This window comes from Oenanthe melanoleuca, chromosome 19 (assembly GCF_029582105.1).
Source record: "Oenanthe melanoleuca isolate GR-GAL-2019-014 chromosome 19, OMel1.0, whole genome shotgun sequence".
Lineage (NCBI taxonomy): Eukaryota > Metazoa > Chordata > Aves > Passeriformes > Muscicapidae > Oenanthe > Oenanthe melanoleuca.
Window position 1 is genome coordinate 9,789,674 of NC_079352.1, and position 17,684 is coordinate 9,807,357.

The following is a 17,684-nucleotide window of genomic DNA, read 5'->3' on the forward strand; positions in this document are numbered from 1 at the left end:
AGAGCTCCAATTCATTCCACAGTGCTCAAAGACTGGCTGGCAACAACATTAATTATTTAACTCAGAAATGACCCTGGTGAGCCACAAATCCTCTACAAAAGAGAGGATTCCCCCCTGAACCAGATGGGGAGTACTACACACCCAGGGCAGAAGGGATTAACAACAGCAGGGGGAAGTGATGGGATCCTCCAGGCAGCAACACAACCTCCCTGATGGCCCAAGCCAGACTAAGGCTGCCCTGTGCTCCTTACCACTGATCTGGAAAATGGAATTTTAAAGCTCTTTCCATCTTCTTAAGCCTCAAGCTACCTCCATGCATCTTTTTACACTGAGACATGGAGAGGAAGGCCTCAAAGCAAGTGAGACTTGGGAAGAGCAGACAGCTCAGCAGGGTCCCAGGGAACACTAAATCTTTGGGACAGCACGAGCCTCAATTTTCCCATTTTGCCCATAACGTGCAGGCTTAACATTCCAAAAAGCAGCAGAAGGACAAAAGCTGGGACTAAACCCTGCACAGCTCCAGCCAGGGATGTTCTCTGTGTCCCTGCTGGAGCTGTCCCAGCTCCCAGTCCTGCAGGAGGAGGTGCAGAGCCACCCAGCCCACTCACCATCCAGCTCCTCCACCGAGATGTTGGCCAGCTGCTCGCTGTCGCTGCCGGCCGAGAGAGAGCGGTTCAGGTAGTTGCCCTTGTACAACAAGCCAGCTGTCACATGGTGGAATGGCATCTTCTCCCTGCCACAGAAACGGGAAAAGAGAGGGTGGTTGTCGTGGTCTGCCTTTGTTTCACGGGAATGGAGCAAAACCTGGTCTGGAGGAGGGGCTGGAGCAGCAGTGGGGTGTGAGGGGTGGGCTGAGCTCGGAGCAGGGTCTGGGGGCTGGACAGGAGCCAGGGGAGCCTGAGGAAAACAGGACTGCCCAGTGCTTAGACTTGTTATAAATGAGAAACCAAGTCTTGATATTCAGCAAAATTTCCATGGGTTCATTTTATACAGGCAGAGCAATGCAGAGCTGGGGAAAACGTGAGGGGTCACTGCCCACCCCACACTTCCACCCAACCTGGTTTGCAGCTCCCTTTTCATAGGATGGTTTTCCTTGGAGTAATCAATAATTGTTATTGTTTTGTTGTAGTAGTTCTGCAAGGTAAGCAGTGGTGGTCAAAGAAACTTCCAAATTTCCATGGAACAGCTCTTGGGACAATTGGTCATGTAACCATCTGGTCTTGGGAGATAAAAACAGAAGAAGTGGGAAGTCTGATCTTTAGCAGATAGTGTGTGATTGATCTCACAAAGGCAGGAAATCTGATTCTGCAAAAAAACCTTTCAGATGTGGAAAACCCTTTTTCTTCTTTTACAAACTGGTACACACAATATTCATAACAGGGAGATTTAAACACAGTGGATTTAATCATCTATTTCCCTTTATCTAGGTCCATGCTCTTTTCTTACTTTAAGTATTCTGGTTTATACAAACTCCAAAACTTCTGTGATTAACACAAATCACTTATCAATTATCACAGACTGCAGATTTCAGCCTTGGTAATAATCACAGAGAGCACAGGGGTGTGTGCTGACCTGCAGGTGAAAGGTTTTAGCATCCTGGAGTGTTTGGGGTGGAAGGGACCTTAAAGAGACACCTTCCACAATGCCAGGGTGCCCCAGCCCTGTCCAGCCTGGCTTGGGCACTGCCAGGGGTCCAGGGGTGGCCCCAGTCACAGCTGCCAAAGGTGTGGGAGGGTCTGGGCACCCTGAGACCCCAGTCAGGGCATGCAGCCCCTCAGAGAGCTCAGCCAGCCACCCTGGGCCAGGGCTTTGTCACTGCAGGGCCCCAGCTCCAGGTGCCACCGTCCAGCAGGACCCATCTCCCAGATGTGGCAGGGAGGCTGGAGCAGGGAGGAGCTGGCAAAGCCCCCAGGCACTGCCCAGCCAGCAGTGGGAATTGCTGTCAGCAGCACTCACCCCGGGCTTTAGGAGATGTGAGGAGCAGGCGAGTTTGCCAAAGCCAATTGAAATATTAAGAGGAAGATTTGTCATGCCCAGGGCTGGATTCCATCAGCACCATCCCATCCCAGGCCTATTGTGCTTTGGGCTGCCCATTTCCAGCAGGAATAAATCAGCAGAGTCCCCAGAGTGGCCAGGGGCTGGAGGGACCAGGAGAGCTGGGGGTGGCTCTGAGAGCCCCCAGTGCTCTGAGTGCTCAGGGCAGGGCTCCCTGAGCTGGGAGCAGAGCCAGGGACACCCAGAGCTGGGAGCAGAGCCAGGGGCACCCAGAGCTGAGAGCAGAGCCACAGGAACCCAGAGCTGGGAGCAGAGGCACAGGTACCCAGAGCTGGGAGCAGAGCCAGGGGCACCCAGAGCTGGGAGCAGAGCCAGGGGCACCCAGAGCTGAGAGCAGAGCCACAGGAACCCAGAGCTGGGAGCAGAGCCACAGGAACCCAGAGCTGGGAGCAGAGCCACAGGAACCCAGAGCTGAGAGCAGAGCCACAGGAACCCAGAGCTGGGAGCAGAGCCAGGGGCTCCCAGAGCTGAGAGCAGAGCCAGGGGCACCCAGAGCTGGGAGCAGAGCCACAGGAACCCAGAGCTGAGAGCAGAGCCAGGGGCACCCAGAGCTGGGAGCAGAGCCAGGGGCACCCAGAGCTGGGAGCAGAGCCACAGGAACCCAGAGCTGGGAGCAGAGCCACAGGAACCCAGAGCTGGGAGCAGAGCCAGGGGCACCCAGAGCTGGGAGCAGAGCCACAGGAACCCAGAGCTGGGAGCAGAGCCACAGGAACCCAGAGCTGGGAGCAGAGCCAGGGGCACCCAGAGCTGGGAGCAGAGCCACAGGTACCCAGAGCTGGGAGCAGAGCCACAGGAACCCAGAGCTGGGAGCAGAGCCACAGGAACCCAGAGCTGGGAGCAGAGCCACAGGAACCCAGAGCTGAGAGCAGAGCCACAGGAACCCAGAGCTGGGAGCAGAGCCAGGGGCACCCAGAGCTGAGAGCAGAGCCAGGGGCACCCAGAGCTGGGAGCAGAGCCACAGGAACCCAGAGCTGGGAGCAGAGCCACAGGAACCCAGAGCTGGGAGCAGAGCCAGGGGCACCCAGAGCTGGGAGCAGAGCCACAGGAACCCAGAGCTGGGAGCAGAGCCAGGGGCACCCAGAGCTGGGAGCAGAGCCACAGGTACCCAGAGCTGGGAGCAGAGCCACAGGAACCCAGAGCTGGGAGCAGAGCCAGGGGCACCCAGAGCTGGGAGCAGAGCCAGGGGCACCCAGAGCTGGGAGCAGAGCCAGGGGCACCCAGAGCTGGGAGCAGAGCCAGGGGTACCCAGAGCTGGGAGCAGAGCCAGGGGTACCCAGAGCTGGGAGCAGAGCCACAGGAACCCAGAGCTGGGAGCAGAGCCACAGGAACCCAGAGCTGGGAGCAGAGCCACAGGAACCCAGAGCTGGGAGCAGAGCCAGGGGCACCCAGAGCTGGGAGCAGAGCCACAGGAACCCCAGAGCTGGAAGCAGAGCCAGGGGCACCCAGAGCTGGGAGCAGAGCCACAGGAACCCAGAGCTGGGAGCAGAGCCACAGGAACCCAGAGCTGGGAGCAGAGCCAGGGGCACCCAGAGCTGGGAGCAGAGCCACAGGAACCCAGAGCTGGGAGCAGAGCCACAGGAACCCAGAGCTGGGAGCAGAGCCACAGGAACCCAGAGCTGGGAGCAGAGCCACAGGAACCCAGAGCTGAGAGCAGAGCCACAGGAACCCAGAGCTGGGAGCAGAGCCACAGGAACCCAGAGCTGGGAGCAGAGCCACAGGAACCCAGAGCTGGGAGCAGAGCCAGGGGCACCCAGAGCTGGGAGCAGAGCCACAGGAACCCAGAGCTGGGAGCAGAGCCACAGGAACCCAGAGCTGGGAGCAGAGCCACAGGAACCCCAGAGCTGGGAGCAGAGCCAGGGGCACCCAGAGCTGGGAGCAGAGCCACAGGTACCCAGAGCTGGGAGCAGAGCCAGGGGCACCCAGAGCTGGGAGCAGAGCCACAGGTACCCAGAGCTGGGAGCAGAGCCAGGGGCACCCAGAGCTGGGAGCAGAGCCAGGGGCACCCAGAGCTGAGAGCAGAGCCACAGGAACCCAGAGCTGGGAGCAGAGCCAGGGGCACCCAGAGCTGAGAGCAGAGCCAGGGGCACCCAGAGCTGGGAGCAGAGCCACAGGTACCCAGAGCTGGGAGCAGAGCCACAGGAACCCAGAGCTGGGAGCAGAGCCAGGGGCACCCAGAGCTGGGAGCAGAGCCACAGGAACCCAGAGCTGGGAGCAGAGGCACAGGAACCCCAGAGCTGGGAGCAGAGCCACAGGAACCCAGAGCTGGGAGCAGAGCCACAGGAACCCAGAGCTGGGAGCAGAGCCACAGGAACCCAGAGCTGGGAGCAGAGCCACAGGAACCCAGAGCTGGGAGCAGAGCCAGGGGCACCCAGAGCTGGGAGCAGAGCCACAGGAACCCAGAGCTGGGAGCAGAGCCACAGGAACCCAGAGCTGGGAGCAGAGCCACAGGAACCCAGAGCTGGGAGCAGAGCCACAGGAACCCAGAGCTGGGAGCAGAGCCACAGGAACCCAGAGCTGGGAGCAGAGCCACAGGAACCCAGAGCTGGGAGCAGAGCCACAGGAACCCAGAGCTGGGAGCAGAGCCACAGGAACCCAGAGCTGGGAGCAGAGCCACAGGAACCCAGAGCTGGGAGCAGAGCCACAGGAACCCAGAGCTGGGAGCAGAGCCACAGGAACCCAGAGCTGGGAGCAGAGCCACAGGAACCCAGAGCTGGGAGCAGAGCCACAGGAACCCAGAGCTGGGAGCAGAGCCAGGGGCACCCAGAGCTGGGAGCAGAGCCAGGGGCACCCAGAGCTGCCCAGGCACAGCACAGCCTGCAGGGTGACCTGTCTCTGTCTCTGCCTCTGCCTCTGCCCAGCCCTGCTCCAGCACAGCCAGCAAACCAAGCACACAGCACAGACACATCCATGGGAACAAATCCTCCCTCTGGGAACAGCCTTGACAGACCCCCCAGGAGCAAACCAACCTGGAGACACAGGCAGGCACAGAGGGAGAGCCAGGAGGCTCCTCTTGCTCTGCTCAGCACGTCCCAGGAATTTCTCTGGCAGTAATTATGTAAATAAATCCTAATCGTAACTTTAAGTATTTTTATTTGGGAGCCAGTTTGCTCCAGCAGCACATTAGAAACGTAAACAAGGGGTTCTGTTTCATCAAGCACATCTATAATTTCCCAGCCCTTGCCAGTTCCTGGGTTTGCTCTGAGATGTTGCACCCTCTGACACCTGCTCAGCACTGAAACAGGAATTTTACCTGGCCAGGGATGCTCAGAGGCAATGCCAGCTCTGGTGGCTCAGCAGAGACACTTCCAGCCCTTCATTTGTTTCCAGGCCCACCACAAACCCTCCAGGCAGTGACCAAATCACCTCCCCAGGGTAATCACAGAGCTGGAAGGGACCCATGGGGGACATCGAGTCCAACTCTTGGACAACCCCAAGAATCACCAAGAGCAATTTCACTGAGCTTTCAAACCTCCTGGAAGGGGTTTAATTGTGCCCCTGGGCTGAGCTTGCACTGCAGATCAGCTTGGTGAGCCCAGGGCTGGGTCTGACACCCCTGCCCCAGCTCTGGGTGAAGGAACCCCCAGCCCTGCACTCCCTGCTCACCCACGGGTGGAACAGCAGCAAACCACGGGCTTCCAGCATTCCTGAAATCACTTCACAGCCTTGGCTTCTACAGCCATTAAAAAAATGACAATGCCTCTCCCCTGAGGGCTGAAGAGCTGAAAATCAGCTCCTACCTGGATCCTGTGGTGTGTTTTAGTGCTGGAGGAGAGCCATGATCCCCTGGAGTGAGAAATCCTGTATTCAGTTCTGCTGCCCAGGTATATTAGGATTTTTAAAGCTGTAATATCATTCAGCAGAAGCCCTGCAGAGCCTCTGGAATCCAGCACCTCTCAGCTCTAACAAGGGATGCTCCAAAGGGGCCAGAGGCTGTGCCTCAGAAACACTCAGCACCTCAGACAGGAACCTGCAGCCAAACCCAAGCCTGAAAGGGGAAAAAACAGCAAAAAGGGGCCCAGGAGGGGCAGCAGTGGGAGAGCTCCAAACACTGGGGTGGGAAAGCCCTTGGAGCTGGAATCCATGAAATCTTCATGGGATACACAGGTGCTCAATGTCTGTCTGGGGAAAAGAGCTGCCCTGGCACAGGGCACAGGTCCAGGCTGGAATTGCCATCCCTGGGTGTGACCAGGGCCAGGCTGGAGCAGCTGGGACAGTGGGAGGGGTGGCACTGGGTGGATCCTTCCCACCCAAGCCACTCTGGGGTGTGGGACAGGCTCACTTTGAATGCAGCCAGAATGTCCGTGGCAGGAGCACACAAAGCTCCAGTTTCTCTGTGGCTGCTGCTCCCAGAGACACCCTGGGAAACTCAAACCATGGGTGAGGTGCTGCTGTCCCACTCCCCCTGGGGACACCTGGGCTCCAGCAGCAGCTGGGGCAGGGTTTGACCTCTCCAGATGTTCCACTGGAGCTCCTGCCCCTTCTCCAGAGCTGTCCAGCCCCACCTGAGCAGGGAGCTGGGCTGGGGCTTTGCTCCCCAACACTGACACGTTTCTCACTGGGCAAAGTGCAAACCTGTCCTGGGTTTCTTTCTGCAGTCCAGAGTAGGTTAGAACAATTCAAAGAAAAAGGGAAAAAACAAAAAAAAACACCCAAACACAGTCCAGGGAGCTTTTCTGCCAGCCAGAAACTAACCAAGAGCAGAGAGCTCTGTCCTGCTTCTCTGCAGACAGCACAGTCTGTGAGAAGGATGTGGGGGAGCAAGGGCAGCTCTGATAACAACCTGCACCTCTGCTCTCCCCTCACTCCTGAACCAGTGTCAGAGCTGCAGAACTCAATATCCAACACCAACAGAACAGACCATTGGGGTACAAGCATCACAAAGTCACCCCAGGACATCACCAAACACAGTTTGGGGATTTGGAGTAGTGAAATCTCCTTGAATAATATAATGAAAATAGCACAAAAGCACTGACATTGAACCAGAGAGCCCCCAGAGAACCCCCAAGTCTGTGGAGACATCCCCAGGGTCCCTGTGCCAGGCTCCAGCAGGTCCCACCCCACCTGCACTGCCAGCCTTGCTCCTGCCTCTCAGCACAGCCACATTCGTGGAATTCAGAGGATTTTCACAAGCAATATTCCATCAGGATAAAAAAGCCATCTCCACACTGCTCACAGGTCATTCCTCACCAGCCCCTGAGCTGCTCTTCCCAAAAGGGCTTTCAGAGCCCATGGAACCCCACACAACCATTAAATCCAATTTCAGCTCCAGGATCCATCTCTGAGATGGAGCTGGGATCAATTTCTGTTGATCCTGGATCTCCCTGGGTGGTCACCACTTTGGAAGAGGTTCCTTGTCCCCTCTGTCCCCTGTGCAGCCCAAAGGATGCCCAGGAATCCACCCTGGGGAGTCTCTGCTGGTTTTCCAGCCTCAGGAATGGAACACACAACATCCTTGGCACTACCTGGGTGTCCCACCCAGCCAGAATCCTGTGCTGGCCTCCCCATGCAGCTGGAATTCCATGGAGCCAGGAGCACCCTGGCAGGATCCCCAGCTGGATGTTGAGCCCTGTGGTGCCAAACAGAGCAGGCAGAAACGAGGGAAAATGGGATAATGACAAAGTGGGGATTTCCAGCTCTGCCACAGACTGGGCTGGAAGAACGGGAAGCACAGCTCCATGGATGGCCAAGGACACAGCAGTGGAGCACCAGCACAAGCTTTGTTCTCTCAGCCCTTTCCCAGGGCTGAAGGAAATGCAGGAATATATTGAAAACCCAGGAAGCAGCCAGATGGTTGAGAAACTGGAACAGGAGCTGGGAAGTCCCTGAGGTCACTTTAAAACCCTTTAAAAATTCATCAGATGAAGTGACAATGTTAGAGATGCTTCTCCCTGGGCACAGCAAGATTTGAACATCTGAAGCAGAGAAGAGCAGGGATTTGGAGGAAATGATCCCGTTTGCCATTGTCCTTGGAGGGACAGTGTGTGATCTCCAGCTGGATCCAAAGGGGACAGCAGAGCAAACAGAGCCCTGGTTATGTGATTCTCCAGCCAGGGGACACCTGCAGCCTCCCAGAGAGCTCCACTGCTCTCCCTGCTCCTTTCCATGCAGCTGTCCGTGCTGCCCTCTCTCCCTAAGGAGGCTGTGACAGCTGAGGGTCGTGCTTAGACCTGGCTTAACCTCTGGCATGGAGAGGCTGAGCCAGACTAAATCCCTGCTTCAGTTCAGGGAAAACAAAATCCTTGTGCTGGGAAGAGTCACTTTGTCCCTTGTCACCTGCATTGCCTGCTGCTAACAATAGCTTTAAAGATTTTTTTTCTTTTTTAATTTACTTTGTGCACAGACTTGGCACCTGGAGTGCAATCTGAGCCTGGGCAGAGCCTGCAGGGCTCCAGGGGCTGCTCTGCTTGGGAGGAGCCTGGGGATGCACAGCTTGGCAGGGTCTGAACTGCAGATATGAAGTGCCCAGGTCTGCTTTAATCAGGCTCAGCTCAGGGCTGTGAACAGAGCCAGGCTCAGCTTTGTTCTGTGCTGCAAACCAAGAGAGGTGGCCTTGGAAGGAGAAAAATAAAGTCTGGTTCTTTTAAGCAAGCCCTAAAATAGATCATCCCAGGGAGGCCAGTCTGTGTTTGCTGACTGCTGATCCCAAACTTCATTGATCTCAGAGCCCCAGAGCCCCAGGAAGGCACTTTTGGGATATTTCCAAGCAGGGGAGAGGCTCCTGCTGAGCCTGCACAGGGCACTGAAGGCTCTGGGCAGGTCTGCAGAGCCTCAGGCACCTCCCCAGACTGGGCTGAGAGAGCCCTAAACTCCCTCTGGGAGCTTGGCTGGGACACAGCAGGGCTCCCACCTTCCTGGGTGCTCATCAGAAGTTAGACCTGCTTTTCCACACATATTTGAGCACTTGAGTCCATCCAAATTCCACCTTTCACAAGGATTTATGGACTGCAAGCACGAGATGTGAAGCCACACAGATGAGACTCACTGAACACCTGCTGGTGGCAAAATCCAAATTGACCTGCAGGGACCATTCCCAGTCTGACCCATCACATCCCCACGTGCCCTCAGCACACCTTCCTGGCACTTGGGCTCTATCTGATCATTTACTGGCCTAAGCCCAGGGAAATGTTCCTCTGATTCAGGCAGGAAATGCAGGTCTGGCACTCACTGGGCTGGGATACCAACAGCAAAGCTCCTCATGGTGATCACTGGGTAAAAAAGCCTTTACAAACAATCATTCTCAGCTTTCAAAGGTGAAACTGGGAAGGAAAAAAACCCTCTGCAAGGCAGGAAACAAGATCTGAGTGACAACCTCATGTAACAAATGGCACCTCAGGAGCCACAAACCTCCACGTTCAGGAACTACAAAGCACTTGCAGCTTCAGAAGGTTTCGTGCTGGGATTTTTTTTCCAACCTTCTGCAATAAATTCGAAATGAAAAAGCAGAGGAAGGGCACTTGAAAAGACACCACTTCTCCAAACAGCTGCTGCTGCTTTGAGTTCCAGCAGCAGGGGAGAGCTGGGGTGCCAGGTCAGGTACCAAACCTGTCTGGGAGCTGCACGGGTGAGAGCACAGCACAGAAACCAGAGCTGTGCTCTGTGGTTCTGAACCCTGGCTGGGGCTCCGAGCAGCAGGAGGAGGGCACTGCCAGGACCTGGAACTCCTGCCTGTGCCCAGGGCAAGGGCAGCTCTACCAAGGGGACAGAGACCCTTTCCACTCCAAACAGGCTCCAAAGAGCCAGCTCTGACTCACCAGCATCTCCTCTCAGCTCCCAGACTCATCCTCACCTTCTGCAGACACAAATCCCCACATTTTTGCTGCCCTCTTCCACTTTCTGTCACTGCTGCTGCCCCCAGTCGTGTTTAACCAAGATAAGTAAAAAGTTTCCATCTTCCAGGTTTGGAAAGCCTCTGAGTTGATGTTACAAAGAAAAAAAAAAAAAAAAAAAGAAAGCTAGCAACAAAACAAAAATCTTTAATCTCTTCTCCCCTCTAATAATTCATCAGCAAACATGAAAAAATTAGTTTGGGAGTGGAAGTTTATCCCTGGGGAGGCCCAGCCTCCCATTCCCTCCTGTGAGCTGAGCTCCTTTACAGGACACCAGAGACAGCCACAGTGTCCATCACACAAAAAAAGACCTTTTTCAGGTGGCAAGGATTTAGGAGAGGAAACCAGCACAGGCTACAAAACCTCTCAGATCTCTGGGCAGAAGGGAAGCTGAAGGAATTTGCACACTGGGAATTGAGGCAGAGTTTTGTGGCACTCTGGAACAAACAGCCCAGGAAGGACACAGCTGCCTGTCCCAGACCCTCACTGGAAGGTGAGGTGCAGTTAAAGGATGAACACTCAGGGCTCTGATGGATTGTTTCCCACACTGGAGGCCACCTGTGCCCACCAGGGGTTCCTGCCAGCATGGAGAGGGGGCCCCTCCTGGCCCCCTCCCCAGAAATCAGGAGGGACAAGGCAGCAGGTTCAGCTGAGCACCCAGAGAGGCTGTGCAGCATCACCCACCCCTGCCCAGCCCCTCACTCCTGGCTGCTCACACACACAAAGATCCCAATTCTCACTCTCTGGAATACTCAGCTCATTTTTTTTCCCTTGAGTACAACATGAGATCACTCAGAACTAAATGATGGGAACGAGGTTCTTGTTGACAGACAAAAAAATAAATAAAAATAAAAAATTCTGCCAGAGCTTAGAGCTGAGGAGCACATCAAAGCAGGGAGGAAATGTCACTCCTGCACTCCCGAGCCCTGAACACATCTCTAACACATTTCCCTGCTCTGTTGAACCCTGTTCTCCACTCACAGCTGCTGAGGCTTTGCTCATGATCCTGGCCAGAGGGGACTTTTCTGAGCTTCTGTTCATTCCCTCCTGTCCAGTTCCCTCCCTGGCCAGGCATAAATCAGCCCTGGAGACACGAGCAGCAGCGATTCCTGGCACCCCGGGCGCCCTGGTTCACAAAACAATGCACAGTGGATTATTCAGAGCACACCCTGCGTCACACACCAGTAATTATAAACATGAAATCTATCAAATAATGACAATTAACAGCGGATTTGACAGAGTAACACTCTCCAAAGAGCCTGGTGGTTGATTACGTCTTATTAATGAAATGCCAAAACATTGAGGGCTCTTAGCAGGACAATTAATTGCTTCCAATAAATCTGACTTCTGCCAGACCTCGTCTTTAAAGGAGGCTCTGGGACATCTGGTGAGGGTTATTTTTTAAAGCAATGGCTGATGGTTCCTACAGAAAATTCCCTGGGAGCTGGGAGGGCTGGAGCCACCAACACAGAGAAGTGAGCAGAAGGGAATTAGAGACAGGGGCAACCCCAACACTGGAATAATTTATATAAACTGGGGTGGATCCACTCCCAGAACTTCCCCTGCAAACTTCCAGGGCCAGCAGCTTCCTTGGAAAAGTGTGCTCAGCCACAATGGAAGCAGCAGCCAAAGAGGATCCCAGGCTGCTGGGAGAGGGTGAGCAGCCCCAAAGGGAGAGCTGGCCCAAGCAGGGGTGTCCAGAGCACCAGGCTGGCTGCCACCAACCCAGGAGGGGCTGTGGTGACAGAGGCTGCAGGGACTGATGTGCCAATGGCTGCACTCCTGCAGAACCTGGGAATGTCAGCTGCCCTGGGCACACAGGAGCTGCAGCACTGCTGCCAGAGGTGGTCTGTGTGTGTCCATCCACCCATCGCCCATCCATCCATCCATCCATCCATCCCTCCCCTTGGAGCAGCTGTTTAACCCCCCTGCTTGTGGCAGGGATCCCAGTGACCCCACACACAGCAGTCACTGTCCCTTCCAAGGGCCAGACCCCAGGGTTGTGGGGCTGCAAAGCTCTGGAGCATCCCCTGGCCCAGCCCGTGCTGGAGCACCTCCTCATCCTCAATTCCCCAGCCCCCAGATCCTCTCAGGGAGAGCAGGGTCAGTCTGTGCTGCTTTCCCCACAAGCTCCTGCTCCTTGGGAGATTTCAGTAAAGCTGTTCCAGGAGCCCCAGTGATCATTTCCTGCTGGAGCAGCGTTCAGCTATCGGGGTGGCACAAGTTACAGCATCCTTATTTTTATTTCAGCCTTTATTTGAAGGGAACATACAAGAGAAATCTGATGCTGGCTGGGCCTGAAACCCACAAGCCCTCTGTAAACAAGCTCGACCCTGAGATATTTCTGCCTGAAACACCAGAAGAACCAGCGGCACTGGATAATTGGAAACAGTTACCGAGTTCATTTTCTTGTTTTTTCTGGGATTTGCTCTTGGGCTGGCTCTTCCCAACCCTAATACCTGGCAGGGTTGATCAGCTCTTTGGGACCTCAGTTGCATAAGGGTTGATGTGCTGAGAGCTCTCCTGGAGAAATCTCTGCCCAGAGAGGTCAGGGATATCCAGGGGGAAAAGGAGAGAGCCCATTTCTCCTTGAGTGCTGCTTTTAAAAGGGGTCAGAGCAGAGTCTCAGGCTGAATGAATAAACAGACCCCAGGGAACATTTTACTGTGACATCCTTGGGGCCTCTGGACATGTCCCCAAACCCTTGGGGACAGCTGCTAATTAGCAGCACAAGCTCGTGCAGGTGTTCCAGCCCTGCCCATGGGACACTGCCCTGGGTCACAGCATCCCTGGAAGGACAGCATCCCTGCACTGGGACAGGCTGGGAGCCCCAGCAGGGCTCACCTGGGCCAGGTTTTCCTGCTGTGTTTGCCCAAGGCTTGGCAGGAGGGGACAGAGGTGCCTGCACACCCTGAGCCTCACTGGGCACCTGCAGCTCATTGGCTCCAGAGACTCTGCCCTCCTGAGCCCTGGGCAGGAGCAGAGCACAAACCCCAGGAATTGAGGCTGGGAGGGGATTAAACCAAACTGGATTAGTGCAGGACATCAGCAGAGCCCTCCCTGCAACCAAACAAATTCCAGCTCACGTTCTGGTTTAACATGCCAGCAGCCAGGAGAAAGGGATGCCAAGGAAATGAGATGCACACAGATGTTCTCCCTGCTGTCACCTGTGTGTCTGCACTGCTGTCACCTGTGCCAGCCACAGCAGCAGCCTGCAGGACACCAGGGACCACAGGCAAGCCCCAGTGCCTGTTCAAAGGCAGTGCAGCCCCGTTTCACCTCCCTGCACTCCTGAGTATCCAAAGCCCTGCTGCAGGGAAGGACTTCAGGCAAAGGCCTGGAAATACAGGAGGGTGAGGAGAAGGGATGGAGCAGAGAGCCCCAAAGCAGCAGCTCCCCTGAGCTCCCCAGGCATCACTCAGTGCTGGGGCTCAGAGAGGAGCCCACAGGGTCCTGCCACCCCAGGGACAGCCACCAAACCTGCAGAGATGCCAGCACAACAGGGAATGGCTCCAGGCACGGAACAGCACGGGCCCAGCCCCTCCAGCCAGGTGAAATGGTGGGATAATGCTGGGAAAGGGGGTCCAGGAAAGGCCCAGGTCCAAAAAGGGGCCTGGAAGCCCCAGCTAGGGCAGAGCTGGGGACAGCAGTGCAGATGTCTGAGACAGACCTAAGGGCAGAAGCCAGTGCAGATGTTTGAGGGACAGACCTAAGGACAGAATTCAGTGCAAATGTTTCAGGTTTGCTTTTCTCCTGCTGTAAAAATGCAAATGCAGGGATGCCCAGAAAGCCTCCACAAGCTGATGTTAAGTTCAAGGAATGAGAGGGCACTTTTAGGAGAACCACCCACTGAATTTCTTTACATTTTCCAGGTCCTGCCCATGGGCTCCAGGTTCAACAGACTAAATTCAGACTGTGGCTTTTATTACCACTGCTTAATGTCTTTACTCTGAGAACCATTTTCACATGTTAGTGCTTTTATCGAAGGAGGCTGCAGTTAATTAAAAGCAGAGCTATAAACCAGTTTGTTTCTATTGCCCTCTTTTCATGATAGCCAAGAACTATTGCATAATACCCGGGGTTTTCTTGAGTTTCTGCCTCACACTTGTAACACTGACCACATTCACAGGTTAAAACCACAATTAAAGCCTCCCCAGCCCTGCTCCTCCATATGATCAATTCCCATCCTTAGCTGGGGACTGTATGAACTGAATAAAACTCAACATTAAAAAACCCTTCAGTTCACCTCAGGAAGGCACCTGGCTACAATGAATTCTCTCTTCTGACATTCCCAGCATTTTCTGAAAAGGCTCTGCCTGTTTGAATTTGCATCTCCTCATAGACTGCCTGCCATATTTCATCCCAAATCAATGAAATAATCTAAAATTATGGTGGAGGGTATTTCTAGTCCAGGGAGTTCCTCAATGCGCATTTTTCTCAGTTTACCACAACTCTGGGAGACAAAACACGCACAGCACCATCACTGCGTGGGTCAAACCATGATTTTGCTTGGAGATTAGGACATTTCAAAAGAAATATGACAAGAAAGTTGCATTGCCCTGAACTTGGAGGGGCAGCTCCTGGAGGCGGCGGGAGCCGCACAGGAGCAGCGCTGAGATGTGCCCGGGCTGGGGCAGGAAAGCCCGGACCAGCAGCCACCAAAATGCTGTTTCTACACCCATCTGTAGCGACAGACCTGCCGTGGTGTGGAGGGATCTGCAGCAGAACCCTCCAGCACACGGCGATTGGGCAGAACCTGCACGGAAATGAAGCCAGGAGGGGGAGCGGGGACAGGGAGGCTCAGCCCCCTCCCCACACGGCAAGGAAAGAGATTTGGCTTAAATTACCCTTTGTGCCTTTTGCTCTGTTTTGGTTTGGGTTTTTTCTCTTTGCAAGCCAAGTCCTGCCCTGGGGCTCGGTGGCAGAGAACTGCTGGAGCAGCGCTTCTGCTCCCTGCTGAAATCCTTCTGTTCCCGGGAGCAAAGCCTTGCCCCACCGAGAACTTGAGGGGAGAACCAGCCGAGCTCGGCACACTCCCGAGGAGCAGAACGCAGCTCCTGCAGGACAGACCCTCCCCACGGGAGCCCCCCGAGCAGGACCTGCCTGCGCTCCCTCGCTTCCCCGTGGGTTCTGCCCCGAGCCATGCAGACCCTCGGGCTCAGCCTTCACCCACAGGTGCAGTGCAGAGAGCATCTGCCTACAGGTCCAGCGCATCCTCTGAGGAAACAGCCAAGCATCCACCGCGACTCCCCCAAACTGAAGGGATGAAGCTTCCCCATCACCCCCGTTCCCGGGAACAGTCCCACACATGCATTCCGGGGGGAAGGGAGCGTGCGGGGACCCACGGGAAGCCAGCTGGAAAATTCCCTGGTAAAGAAACGGCATCGGGAGCTCTTACCTGCTCGGATTTGTATTCCCAGCTAGCAGCACACCTACAGCCCAAGGCTCTCAGGGGGCATCGCGGGGGTGCGGATTGCTGCAGGTCATGGGTGTGTACAGCCAGAAGCAAAAAAAAAACGAGCCAAAACAGCCCCCCCAAAATCCCCCAAAAGCCACAACATGACCCAAATGAGATCGCTGCAACGGCTGTCTCGTTACAAGCAAGATGAGATGAAGGAGGGGTTTTTACTTGCTCTGAGGCATCATATGGAGCTTAATCACAGCAGTTACGTATTGGGTTCTTTTGGCCTTCAATCAAGTGTGTCATTTCGGTGGCAGCTGCCTACGTGATGCCAGCACCCTGGGCGCTCCAGTCCTGTGCCAGTGCCGGCCTTGTGCAGCTATTCTACAGCTCGACAACGGGCAAATTCCATTTCCCAGGCTGCGGGAAGCTCCTCCTGTAGTCCAGCGAGCCCTCGGAGGCACCCGGGATCACACACCTCCGCTCCGGTACCACAGCCCGGGCAGCCGCTCCCGCCGCAGCGCCCGTCCCGCTCTCATCTCCCGGCGCAGCCCATCCGTATCCCGGGACTTCAGCGCTCCCGGAGCCGCCGCGAGGGGACACGGCCCGCCCGGCGCCCCGCGGAGCAGCGCTGACGGGGAGGCAGCTGCTCGGCGGAGAACAGCGAAACTTGGTGGGTGGGAAAGGTCTGAGGAGCTGCTGAGTAACGCGGAACAGCTCAGCCGGGACCCGGCTCAGCCCTCCCCGCTGCAGCCCTGGGGGGCTCCTGCTCCGGGGGAAACGGGAGCGAGCGCTGCAAATCAGGTGTTGGACGTGGTGATGGAATCAGCTGAAATCAGCCGGGGCTGGGCTCGCCACGGCTCCGAGCAGGCAGCGGGGGACGGGCACCGCTCTGCTCGGAGCGTTCTGGCTGCCGACAGCGGCATCAGGAGGTGCTTGGGGCCGAATTCCTCCGTCAAGTGCGTTTGTTGGGTTTGACAGATTCATTAGGACCCATCCATTCAAACAGATGGCGGATGCTCCCTCTGCTCCGGGATCTGGGCTCTCCATCCGTGTCCAACTCCCCGAGAGCAGGACACCGCATAGGCACCGAGCTCTCATTACATCACCCGGTACGGACGAGCAGGGGGCCAGGAAACGAATAAAAACCATGGTTTTCTGGGCAGCCAGAGTGCTGTTGTGCCGCTCCATGGCAACTCCACAAACACGAGTATGCGCGCCCACGGCCGGCTCGGGGGCACGGCCGCGGGGCTGGGTACCGAGGGCAGGGGATCGGCATCCCCAGCATCCCCCCGCGCACCCCACGGCCACCCGCGGGTCCCCCCGCGGGGATCGCTCGGCTGCCGGCCCGTCTGAGCCCCAACAGGTTCCCGGTGGAGCTGCGGCGGCCCCGAGCCGGGGAGGGGAGGGCGCTGCCTTCGCGCAGCCGGCTCCCTCCGAGCCCTCCCCTCCGTCCCCGCCCGGCCGGGGGCAGCCCGAGCTCCCCATCCTCCGCCACCTCCTCACTCACCTCTCCACCAGCCGCCTCCTCCGCCACAGGTTTGCTCGGCTCCACTGTCCCCCCCCCACCCCCCCCCCCCCGCCCCCCCAGATCGCTCCCAGACGAGTTATTGAAAGGAGGATGGAGGGAGGAGGCACAGAGAGATCTGGGCGGTGGGGATGGCGGAGAGAGAGAAAAATATCACATTAAAAAAAAAAAAAAAAAAACATGCAAAGGGATGAAATGAAATCAAAGAAGCCAAGAACTGGGCTGGAAGGGGGCGATGCTGGAGGAGGAGCAGCGCGGCTCAGCGCAGCCCCGGCTCAGCGCCCCGTGGCCCCGCAGCCCCGAGCGCCGCTCCGCGCTTCCCCCGGGCCAGGGACCACCCTCCGCCCGCAGCCCCGCTAGCCCCTTCCTCGCTAACCCCTTCCTCGCCGGGCCGCCCCCTCCTCCGCATCCTCCAGCCCAGCCGGGGATGCTGCGCGCAGGGAGCGGCTCCGGCCCCGCCGGAAAGGCGCAGCCCCCAAAAATCCAGCGCCGGGAGGGACCCGCTGCAGTGGGGCCGAGCCCCTCAGCAAGCTGTGCCTCCAGGTCTCCTTTCGGCAGGGAGGTGGGTTAAGCTTCAGCTCCTTTTTTAGAAGCACAGAATCGTTGGTTGGAAAAGACCTCCAGGATCGAGTCCAGCCATGCTCCCGGTACTGCCAAGCCCACCCTGACCCGTGTCCCCAAGTGCCACATCCATCCCTCCAGGGACAGGGACTCCAAACCTCCCTGGGCAGCTCCTTCCAGTTCCTGACCACCCTTTCCATGGAGAAATTTCCCCAAAATCCACCCTGAGCCTCCCCTGCCCAGCCTGAGCCCGTTCCCTCTCCTCCTGTCCCTGTTCCCTGGAGCAGAGCCCGACCCCCCCGGCTGTCCCCTC

At 56.6% G+C, this 17,684-nt stretch overlaps 1 protein-coding gene across 2 annotated transcripts in view; it reads right to left on the bottom strand.

Annotated features, from left to right (window-relative positions):
- The window catches only part of CALN1 (calneuron 1), a 120,909-nt gene extending 104,071 nt beyond the window's left edge, over positions 1 to 16,838 (bottom strand). The window contains exons 1-2 of one of the 2 annotated variants that reach the window (XM_056506879.1): positions 16,793 to 16,838; positions 609 to 733 (exon numbers count right to left, since the gene is read on the bottom strand). In XM_056506879.1, the coding sequence (XP_056362854.1) occupies positions 609 to 726 (118 nt within the window). In that variant the 5' untranslated portion in view covers positions 727 to 733; positions 16,793 to 16,838. Of the gene's footprint in view, positions 1 to 608; positions 734 to 15,279; positions 15,945 to 16,792 lie in introns of those variants that run through there. The other variant, XM_056506878.1, reaches the window with a different exon arrangement.
- Positions 16,839 to 17,684: the final 846 nt, after the last annotated feature.